The sequence below is a fragment of the Podarcis melisellensis genome (assembly GCF_964234715.1).
Source record: "Podarcis melisellensis genome assembly, chromosome: 15".
NCBI classification, from domain to species: Eukaryota; Metazoa; Chordata; class Lepidosauria; order Squamata; family Lacertidae; genus Podarcis; species Podarcis melisellensis.
This window is the reverse complement of record NC_138532.1, coordinates 10839606-10851179: the sequence shown is the minus strand read 5'-3', so window position 1 is coordinate 10851179 and position 11574 is coordinate 10839606. Positions and strand designations below refer to the sequence as shown.

The following is an 11574-nucleotide window of genomic DNA, read 5'->3' as shown; positions in this document are numbered from 1 at the left end:
GGTCTACCATGCCCAGGAGGAAGGCCTCCGGTTTCTTGGGTAAGGTGAGTCTAAGCACCTTTTTTAGTTCATTATGTATCATCTCCCAGAAGGCCTTCACCCTCGGGCAGGTCCACCAGAGGTGTAGAAATGTCCCTTCCTCCTCTTTACATTTCCAACATTTATTATCAGACAGGTGATATATCTTTGCAAGCTTGACTGGGGTCATGTACCACCGGTATGTCATTTTCATAATATTTTCCTTCAAGGCACTACATGCCGTGAATTTCATTCCGGTGTTCCATAACCTTTCCCAGTCTTCAAACATAATGTTGTGCCCCAAGTCCTGCGCCCACTTTATCATGGAGGATTTAACAATCTCATCCTGTGTATTCCATTTGAGCAGCAAGTTGTACATTCTCGAAATTAACTTAGATTTTGGCTCAAGCAACTCTGTCTCTAGTTTCGATTTTTCCTCCTGGAAACCCACTTTTTTGTCCGCTTTAAAAACTTCCTGGATTTGAGCATAATGCAACCAATCTCGCACCTTGTTTTTTAACTTTTCCATACTCTGCAACCTCCATTTATCTCCAATTTTTTCAATTATTTCCCAATATTTAGGCCAATGGGCCTCCATATTGAGTCTTTTACGTGCTTTGGCCTCCATCGGTGAGAGCCACCTCGGAGTTTTACTCTCCAATAAGTCTTTATATTTTGACCAGACCGTAAAAATTGCCCTTCTGACAATATGGTTTTTGAACGATTTATGAACTTTAACCTTGTCGTACCACAAATATGCATGCCACCCAAAAGCATTATCAAATCCCTCCAGGTCAAGGACATCGGTGTTCTCCAACAAAATCCAATCCTTCAACCAGCAGAGGGCTGCAGATTCATAATATAACTTCAAGTCCGGCAGGGCAAACCCCCCTCTTTCTTTCGCATCTGTTAGTATTTTAAACTTTATTCGGGGCTTTTTGCCCTGCCAGACAAATTTAGACATATCCCTCTGCCATTTTCCAAAACATTCCACCTTATCCACGATCTGGAGGGCCTGAAACAAAAATAGCATTTTCGGCAAAACATTCATCTTTATAGCAGCTATTCTGCCCAACAAGGAAAGTTTCAGTCTTGACCATGTTTCCAAGTCTCTTTTGATCTCTGACCAACATTTCTCATAATTGTCTTTAAACAAATTCAAATTTTTGGAGGTCAGGTGCACCCCTAAGTACTTTACTTTTTTAACCACATTTAGTTCTGTTTCTTTTCTGAACTCCTCTATTTCAGTAGTTGTCAAATTTTTTGCTAAAACTTTAGTTTTTTGTTTATTCAGCTTGAATCCCGCCACCCGACCAAAGTCAGAAATTAATTCTAACGCTCTTTTAGTACTAGAGGCTGGCTCCTGTAATGTTAATACCAAGTCATCTGCAAAAGCTTTCAGTTTATATTGTTTCTCTCCGACCACAATTCCCTGTGTCAACCGGTCATTTCTAATCATGTTCAATAGCACCTCCAGGACTGAAATAAACAACAGAGGAGATAGAGGGCACCCCTGTCGTGTCCCTTTTTCAATTTTGAACTCCTCTGTCACCACGTTGTTTACTATCAATTTAGCTTTTTGTTCTGAATGAATTGCTTCTATTCCATTTTCAAACCCCCGCCCTACTCCCATCCTTTCCAAATTTTTCTTCATAAACATCCAAGAAATGTTGTCAAAGGCTTTCTCCGCATCAATAAAGATCAACACCGCTCTTGTATTTGAGTTAATCTGTAAAAATTCCAAAATGTCAATGATGTTTCTTGTGTTGTCAAATAAATGTCTGCCAGGGAGAAAGCCTGCTTGGTCCTTATGAATCACTTCATTTAATACTTTCTTAAACCTGCTTGCCAGAATGTCTGCAAAGATTTTGTAATCCACATTTAGGAGTGAGATAGGACGGTAGTTTTTAAGTTGAGTTTTTTCAGTTTCTGATTTTGGTATCAACGTGATGAAAGCTTCTTTCCACGTTTCCGGTGCCTTCCTCCCCTCCATAATCTGGTTACAAACTTCCAACAATGGTTGTATCAATGAATCCTTCAATGCCTTATAATATTTGGAAGTAAGTCCATCAGGTCCCGGAGACTTGCCCAGTTGGAGGTTCTGAATGGCGCATTCAATTTCTTGGATTGTAATATTACAGTTCAGGGTTGCTCTCATTTCCTGGGGTATTTTTTGTAATCCATTAGTTGTGACAAATTGGTCCACCTCCGAGCCTTTTTGTGGCCTTTGTGAATAAAGTTCTTTGAAATATCTCTGGAAACACTTTCTAATTTCCTCGGGTTTCTGAATCATTCTCCCTTCAATCTCTAGATTTGTAACTGTATTAAGCTTTTGTCTCTTTTTCAACTGCCAAGCCAACAACTTCCCGCACTTATTAGCAGATTCAAAGGATCTTTGTTTCATTTGTTTAATTTTCCATTCCACCTCTTGATTTATCAGTTTCGAATATTGTGCCTGGAAAAACTTCACTTCTCTCAATACTTCCTTTGATTTAGGCCTGGATCTCAGTTTTTTCTCTCCTTCTCTTATTTTCTCCAAAATCTTCTCCTTCTTTTCATTCCAGAGCCTTTTTTTAATCGTGTTCTGCTGTATTAGAAACCCTCTCATAACTGCTTTACTTGCGTCCCAGATTGTTCTTTTTTCCACATTTGTCTTTAAGTTTATTTCAAAATAGTCCTTTAAAACTTTTTGGGCCTTCTTAACAATCTCCTGATCTCTTAACAAAGCGTCATCAGACTGCTGCAGTTTGGATCCTATTCAACTCAGTACATAACAATATCTCAGCAGTATCTATTTCCCTCTGCCGTATTGATACCACCCTACTAGGGTGCTATGTTGCATACTTAAAAGATCCACACTTGGGAAAAGACTTCATGGTCAGTGTATAGAACAAGGTGGCCCCATGTGCTACTGAGACAATTCTGTCCATGATATATCGCCATGGGACAGTCCTCTGCCAGAAAGGCTGTCCAGTCCCAGTCTGGTTTAAAGAGAAGTGTAAGAACAGAGATCAGGAGTGAACCTTGAAGTTGTCCATCAACAATGAGTACCTGGACAGCAGACGGAGCAGGTATACAGCTCACCTGGCCTCAACTTATCCTGTTTGCCAGGTGAAGCTTCTATTCTCGTTCAGCTGTTTCCTATTCTCGTCCCTGTTTTTCCCTTTGGAGACGCCTTGTTCAAATCATGTTGCCGCGATTGTCGTTCTTCAGGGTTCAGCTTCTTTTGCACGGTCTCCAGAGAGGAGAGAGGTGGATGCCTCTTAATAATGATTGATTTATTATTGCCTTCTGAACAACCCTCCTGAGGCAATTTGACCATGAAATGATTTAAACCAGTTAAAAGCGCAAGAGCAGCAAACATATATAAAGCAAGACTGAAACCATAGTAAAGTACTGTATTTTTAGGTTTTTCCCCTAAAATATAAATGTCAAAAATTAGGGGGTGTTTTATACATAGGTACATCTCCCCCCATTTTCTTAAATCTGAATCCCCCCAAATAGGGGGCATCTTATACATGGGGGCGTCTTATAGATGGAAAAATATGGTGGATACTTGTGATAAACACCCATTTTATCCAGTTGGGGAAGCCCGTCAAAACAAAAATGTCTCCAATTGTTTCCAGAAAGCAGATAGTGAGCACCTGTCGTATCTTGAAAGGAATGCTATTCTGTAGAACAGGGGCAGCCACACTAGGCACCCAGTCTGGGTTACTGCATGTCTCTAATGCAGCTGTGAGGAACTGTTGGTCCTCCAGATGTTGATGGACTGCAACTCCCATCAGCCCTAGCAGGCGCAGCCCAATGGTCAAGGCTGATGGGAGTTGCAGTTCAGCAACACCTGGAATACCCCCAGTTTCCCACACCTGCTTAATGTGGGCTGTGTGTGTGCATGAGCAGTAGGACTCCAGGCACAGCCTTCTGTTTAGCATGTAATGAAGGGTGATGTTCATTTCCAACAGTTGGTAATAAGCCATGGGAGGAGATTTTTGGTTTTTCAATAAATCTTTAACCACCCACCATGGAAAGAAGATAGTGTCCCTACCAGAGAAGAATGGCAAGTTAAGCTAATGGACTGCACTGAAATGCCAAAGCTGACTGGAAAACTCAGGAACCAAGACGTCAAAAACTTTTTTAAAGAATGGGGGGAAATTTATCATTCATCTAGGACACCACTGCAAGCAGATGGAAACATTAGCAGGATTTGAAACCCACTTGCAATGTAATACTATGGATGATATGGATTGAAAAATATAAATATGGAATAATATGCAGTTGTAAACGTTGACAATAGGACCCATGGACGGAATGGGGAGAAGTCTCGAGATTCAGAGTAATCTCTATATATGGATATGCATTTGGAATGTTATAAATTTATATTTGTAAAATCAAATAAAAATGATTTCCAAAAAAACACACACAAAATCATCCACCAGGGAACTATACTATACTATACTATACTATACTATACTATACTATACTATACTATACTATACTTACTGGAAACAGTAAGGTTGCACTCCAGCCTTCCAGGAAGAACATTACAGCAAGGGGGAAATGATCCTGACCTCAACCACTGCCAAGGGAAGGGGCAGTTGCAGGGAGTTTGTGCCCCTGCCTCTCTCTCTTCCAGAAAGAAAACTCAGCTCCCCTGGCTAGTTGCCCTAGCAATTAGATTCTGAATCACACTCGACTCTCTGCCACCAGCCAAGAAAATTAAAAGACTTGTCATGTGCTTACTAAGAGAACAGTCCGAGTGTAGTTTTATTGGGTGTGGAGCATTCTCGTAAGCTGGTTTTATTGTGTTGTATATTTTAAACTGCTACAACCTGCCCAAGCCCTAGGGGTGAAGTGAGATGGAAATGGATAATTGATTATTCTAAAATGCAGGATACATGATGTTCTTGAGCCACAACAAGAACATTGCAAGAATGCATGTGTTCATATTCATCACTTTTGCTACCCTGGCTTGGCGTCTCCAAATCTAAATTTGAATATAAACTCCTTAGGATAAAGACTTGGTTTTTGCTTATAAAGAGCCGTGTCTGTCGATCTTCTGTAGATAAAAAATGAGTGAGATGGATGGATCGGAGAGTGAATGAGTCTATTTCTATGCTACCCTTCATCACAAACGATTCCAAGGGTGTTTTACACACACAAATCAATAAAACCATAAAATATAATAGCATAAAACCCCTTATGGAAATAGCAGGCTGAGATCTAGAAAACCTAAAGGCTTGGTAAAATAAAAACAGTTTTTGCCTGATGGATAAATAGAGTAGGTGTGCTGGTCCCGAGGGTTATCTGGGCGGCGAGGTCCGAGTCCGGTCCGAGGTCAAGGGTGCGGTATGGAGGCTGTCCGTCAAAGCTGAAGCTGGGTCCAAGGCAGGGAGTCGGGTGAGGTCAGGAGCTCTGGCAGAAGAGCAGGACAGGGTGCAGGCAGGAACAGGCTACCAACAATGTTGCTCCCACAACCTGGGACTGGGACTGGCTGGTTTTTATCTGCCCCGTGGCATAGGGCGGCCCCGGTCCACAAGTGACTCGCCTCTCCTGGCCTGGAGGCGAGCACTCCTCCTGCGGGAACTTAGTTCCCTCCCCCTCTCTGCCTGAGCCTCTGCAGCTCAGGAGAGGCTGGAGGGTTACCGGACCCAGAGGCAACCTCAGCTTCCCCTCACAGGGCTGAGAGTGGAGCACCTGCAGGCAATGGGTCCTCCATCCCCTCAGGAGCCAGAGCAGACTCAGCTGGTGCCTGCACCTGAGGATCCAGCACAGGTGAGTTCTCTTCAGGCTCATGCCCCAGCCCCGGCTCAGCTGGTTCTGGAGGCGGGGACTCCTGTGCAGGATGGGATTTCTCAGGTTCAGCATCTGATTTATTTATTTTAAAGATATTTATTGAGATTTTACAAACAAAGAAAATTGCAATATAAGAAAAGAAAAAGAAAAAGAAAAAAGGTACAAAAATACGTGAAAAATTAAAAAAAATTAAAAACAAATCATTCTTTTCGTGTCTTATATTTCAATTACTTGTTTCCTGACCTCCTCACACCTCCCTTTTTTGTATTCCAGTTCACATAGTTAATTCAGCAAATCCTTTCCCTCTTTGTTTTTATCTTAATTATAAATCTTAACATATTGAACTTCATATTTTCATCTAATTATCAATCCTTTTCTACATATTCTTTTAACTTTGTTACTAAAACCATCTCATTTCAATCCTACATCATTTTAACATTCATTAATTTTACAGTGTTTCTGCAGATAGTCTTTAAATTTCTTCCAATCTTCTTCCACCAACTCTTCTCCCTGGTCTCGGATTCTGCCAGTCATTTCCGCCAGTTCCATATAGTCTATCTCAGGTTCAGCATCTGAGTCCGAATCCCAGGCCATCACTCTCTGGGAAGATAGGCAAAATTCACGAAGGGTACCTAATAATCTCTCAAGCAGTGTTAGAAATTGGGATATGAAATCTAGGAGCTAAATGGCACCTTAAACCTAGGCACTGCAATGGAACGTCTAGGCATGCTTTTTTAAATAAAAATACAAAGCTGAAAATGAATAAACTGTCTTATGTTTATTTTTCTCATGGTCAAGTCCTCATCTGAAGACTGCAAAAAAACAAACCCTCACTTCCCCTGCCCGTCCCCTAATATTCTTAAGAGGATCCTCTTCTCCAGTCTTCAGAGAATGGCTGGAAGTAGGGAGTCAGAAAAAGGTCCTCCTTTTCTTCCAGCAGTGGCACTTTTAATCTGTAATCTTATGCTCAGAAACTGCTTGCATTAATGGAATTCCCTGTCGCAAAACGTGCCCAGAACAATGGGAGTTTCAAACGCTGCTCTCAAATTCACTAGCCCGTTTTGCAACCAGGATGAAGTTCAAAGCTTCTGATTTGATTTGATAATGTGATTCGATAGTATTTGTATTCCACTTTTCCAACAGCGATGTTGAGCTCAAAGCAGTTTACAGTAAAAACAATGGCATTTTTAAAAATAGGAAGAATTAGTGATGATGACAGAGAGGGACCACCAGTTTCTACATCCCTATTTCAATGTAGAAAAGGGTTTTGTTTTTTAAGAAAATAACTGCATTGTTTGTTTGTTTGCTTGCTTGTTTATATTCTAACTTTCATTCAGGGAAGAATATGTGCAGGGCTTTTTTTTTGAGCCAGTTCTGGCACCTCTCAGGTGGGCGCCACTGCTTTTATAAGAGAACAAGGGAGGTGTTCATGGTGAGTTCTGGCACCTCTTTTCTAGAAAAAGAGTGTATCTGGTTATCTTATTCTTCACCTGAGAGACAGTGAAATGTCCCAAGGTCACCCAGTGAATTTCATGGCTGGTCATCCAGATGCTTGTTATAGGAATTCTAAGGTCTCAAATACAGAATAAATGTTGATAACTGTGCAAGGTAAACACACATACATAAGTATATAACCACGTCTAAAATAGTACAGGAGAGCAATCCAAAAGCCATCTTGGCTCTCCTAAAAATTCCTAAAGATTCTGCAGTGTCTCAGAGAACATGGAGAGATCTTACGCACGTACAACTTGTGCACACTTTGGACATGAGGCACAAACTATGCCTCGCGCCCCCAGTATCTCCTCTCCCCACACCACACGTTCAGCCAGCCCTTAATTGCATTAGTTGTCAAGGCTTGTTTTCGATGCTACGAGTCAAGACAGCTGCTGCTACCTAAATGTCCTTTAAGCCTATGGTAGGAAAGGGTCTTCCCCCTTTTTTTTGCAGTTATAAAGCTTCTGCAGTGATCAGGTCAAGACACCGCGCTTCTAGCTAGGATCATGCTGAAATTATCCAAGAATTATCTGGGCTCCAAACACTAGATGCCTGCAATCCACTACAGACTTCATTCTGTAAGGTTGCCATAAACAATTACAAGAAAAAAATTCCTCTCCCTGCTATTTACCGGGAAAATAAAACCAGCAGTTGGCAACTAAAGCTGCCGTTTCCTGCTCTGCCTTGTGTTTCCAGGAATAACATCTAGGTGATGGTGCCACTATACCAACAACAGGAGGCAGGCACCGGTGTCACCCAGGTTTTAGTGCCCTAAACTTTGCACCCTCCTAACAAAGTCTGTCTGAGCTTTGCTAATCGGCTCCAGCTAATCAGATCAACCTGCGGGTGGCCTGGTTTGCTTATCTTTAAAGTGAAACTGTGCTTTAAAACAAATTGCACGATGGCAAGTAGGTGATGTTGGCACAGGCCTAAAATAGGGGGTGAGGAACCACTGCCCTTTGAGGAGTGGAGCAATGCTGAATCAAGATGATTGCTTGCCCCAAGAGCTCCCTGGAAGTTATTTAAAGCTATTTTTCTTTCCAAAATAAGCCAAAGTTCAGCAGAAGCAGTAGTGAAAAGTTATCTGGCCGACAGTGATCGAGATTAGAGACAGAAAAACATAAGTTAATTAAAAGCACAAGTAGCAGTGGTAATTTTACCATTAGAAATTTAAAAAGACATAAGACCACTGTTCATGGATGCCACCACAGCAGCAAGAATTCTTGTGGTGAGGAAGTGGAAAAACAAAACAATACTAACAATCACGGATTGGCAGATACTCATGTTAGAATATTTACAACTAGCATAGCTGTCAACCTTCCCTTTTTTTGCAGGAAAATCCCATATTCCAGCGCCATTTCCCGCTGCTGTCCCGGATTGTTAGATATCCTATAGACTATCCCCGGGACAGTTGAGGCTCCTGATCCCTTATTTTCGAGGCTGCTGATCCCTTATTTTCAAATCTGAAAGTTGGCAGCTATGACAACTAGCAAAACTGACGGGAAGAGTTAGAGGAGTATTGAACCAGAAAATATTTGGAGAATGGAGAATATTTAAGGATTATATAAAATCATATTGTACCAACTACACCATATTAGCAGATCTTGAGTGATACTTGTAAACACAAAAAATACCATTTGTGGAGTAGATGGGAACAATATTAAAGAATATAAATCTGTTCAGGGAAAACAACAGTATAAACAGTACAAAGAGAATGATTGGAAGACTCGTTTTGTCACAAGTCTTTGTTGTTTAAGTGTTTATTTAAGTATTAATTAGGAAGATTAAGTTGTTGTTTTTATGCACATAAATCTGCTTTTTCTTTCTGTATTTTCTTTTTTCTTAACTGTTTTTTCTTTGATTTTCTTTTTGTAGTATGAGATTGTAAATTCTTTGTATATGTGTGTAATTTAAATTAATAAAGATTATTTAAAAAATAAAAGCACACGTAGCATCTTTTATCCATTTCACGTTGCAGGTAGCTCTGAAGCACAAGGCAAGACTCACAATGGCAGAGGGTGGGGAAGTGGCAGAGAGTCTGTCAGTCCCCTCAGATCTTGCACTGCAAAAAGCAGCAGAAATTAAGCATTTAAGGACAGGTTTATTCGGAGCATGGAAGGCTCCACTTTGCTTCAACAGAAGGAACATTAGCAAGGATAAATAAGAAAATGCAGTACATAATGGGAGCAGCAGAGAAAGCACTAGGCCAAACCAAAGCTAACACCCTTAAAATAAAATGGCTAGAAAGATTTGAAATGGGCAGAAGACCTGTGTGACAAGAATTATAAGGTGCCATAAATAAAATGAAAGCTCCTAAGTGCACAAGGGATCCCTGACCATTAGGTCCAGTCGTGACCGACTCTGGGGTTGCACGCTCATCTCGATCTATAGGCCAAGGGAGCCAGCATTTGTCCGCAGACAGCTTCTGGGTCATGTGGCCAGCATGACTAAGCCGCTTCTGGAAACCAGAGCAGCGCACGGAAATGCCATTTACCTTCCCGCCAGAGTGGTACCTATTTATCTACTTGCACTTTGATGTGCTTTTGAACTGCTAGGTTGGCAGGAGCAGGGACCAAGCAACAGGAGCTCACCCCGTCGAGGGGATTCAAACCGCCAACCTTCTGATCAGCAAGCCCTAGGCTCTGTGGTTTAACCCACAGCATCACCTGTGTCCCTTAGTGCACAAGGTAAGCACACATAAATAAGTACATAAACCACATGTCTGAAATAGTACAGCAGAGCAATCCTGAAGGAATCTTGACTCTTATTGACCCCAATATTTCCTCTGCCAAAGGAAGTATCTTGGGGAAACCTCTCCCAATGGTTCTTTTGACTTAAAAATCTTTCACATCCAATCTTAAGGGCATTATTTTGTGTATGAACAGGGTAGGCCTGTGACTTGGCTTCAATTAACCAATGTATTTATCATCTCAAAAGAATGGCCCAAACTGGCCAGGCAACGCAGTCAGTGACCATTATCCATTATCTCAAATTTCTGTTGCAGACTGCCTCTTTCTGTGCCCCTGGACACCTTGAAAGCTGAAAATCCGTTTGAGGTGAACATACAGGACATCCATACCAACTTTGAGGGCTAGGCATCCCAAGCCAGTGGAACTCCTTCTTGCAAAGTGATAGCCCTCCTGTGGGACAAGGAGTCAGTGTGCCTGGCTGCTAACCAAGTGGTTCGGTGGTTCAAGCCCACCCAGGGATGGCTGTGGGCAGGATTCCTATATCGCAGGGGGTTCAACGGATGACCCTCAGGGTCCCTTCCAACACTACAATTTTGCCCCCCTGCATGAGGCAGCACTGGAACTATTTTATTTTAAAATAAAAAAAATCAAAGGATCCTAGCTGTTAGGAGCAGGGGCCTCGACCACTCCTCATCCTGCATGTGATTTCCTAGGTTGTTGTGGAATTTCCCAGGGCCCGACTGGGTTGCAATTACTGTACTCTTGTCAACTGAAAGCTAACATAACCTCTATCACTTGGGCCATGGGAGATCCACCTCATCATCGGACTTTCCACTGACGGCGTATTGTCAACAAACCAGGACTTCCCTTAGGGGAGCGAGCAAGCACAAGCTCTGATTGCAGGTGGTGCCAAATTCATTCCTTACAGTGGAATCTAGACCTGCTGTGGCCTGGCTGTTTCCCCAAGAGTAGGAGCAGCAAACCAAGTGCCTGCCAGACATTGTAGACTACAATTCCCATCATCCCTGACCATTAGCCACACAGACTTAGGGGTAATGGGGATTGTAGTCCAAAATATCTGGAGAGCACCATGTAACCTACACCTGTTCCAGACCATTATCAGATTGATCTCCCTCCAGGAAGCTAAGATCCTGACAACTAACATGAACACAGTGTCAATGTGCTAAATGGCACCAGGAAGTCAGCAGCTTTCGCTTTGTTGTACATTTGCTTTTGTGTTTGTTAACAGGTGAAAGCCAAACCAATGAACCACCTGTCAAGGAAACGGCTTTCTCCACCCTAGAAAGTTAATGGAGATTGCATTCACATGACTAAAAGTAAATAGCATTATATGGTTCCATAGGGATGATTTGAGGTGGCGTGACTTAGGAGTGTGAGATGTGTTTTCAGAACAAAGGGGCTTAGATCTTGTAACCTTGCAACCAAAATAATCACAGGGCTGGAGCAGCTCCCCTGTGAAAACGGGTTACAACACCCAGGGCTTTCCAGTTTAGAAAAAAAGGGAAGGGGAAATTGGATAGTTGGAACAGAGTGCAGAGGCCTGCAGGAAAGATCTCAT

The 11574-nt window shown here is 42.0% G+C and overlaps 1 protein-coding gene across 1 annotated transcript in view; it reads right to left on the bottom strand.

Annotated features, from left to right (window-relative positions):
- Positions 1-10711, bottom strand: part of FEZ1 (fasciculation and elongation protein zeta 1) — a 186277-nt gene extending 175566 nt beyond the window's left edge. The window contains exon 1 of the mRNA XM_081891051.1: positions 10683-10711. Within this exon, the coding sequence (XP_081747177.1) occupies positions 10683-10696 (14 nt within the window). The 5' untranslated portion in view covers positions 10697-10711. The remainder of the gene's footprint in view (positions 1-10682) is intronic.
- Positions 10712-11574: the final 863 nt, after the last annotated feature.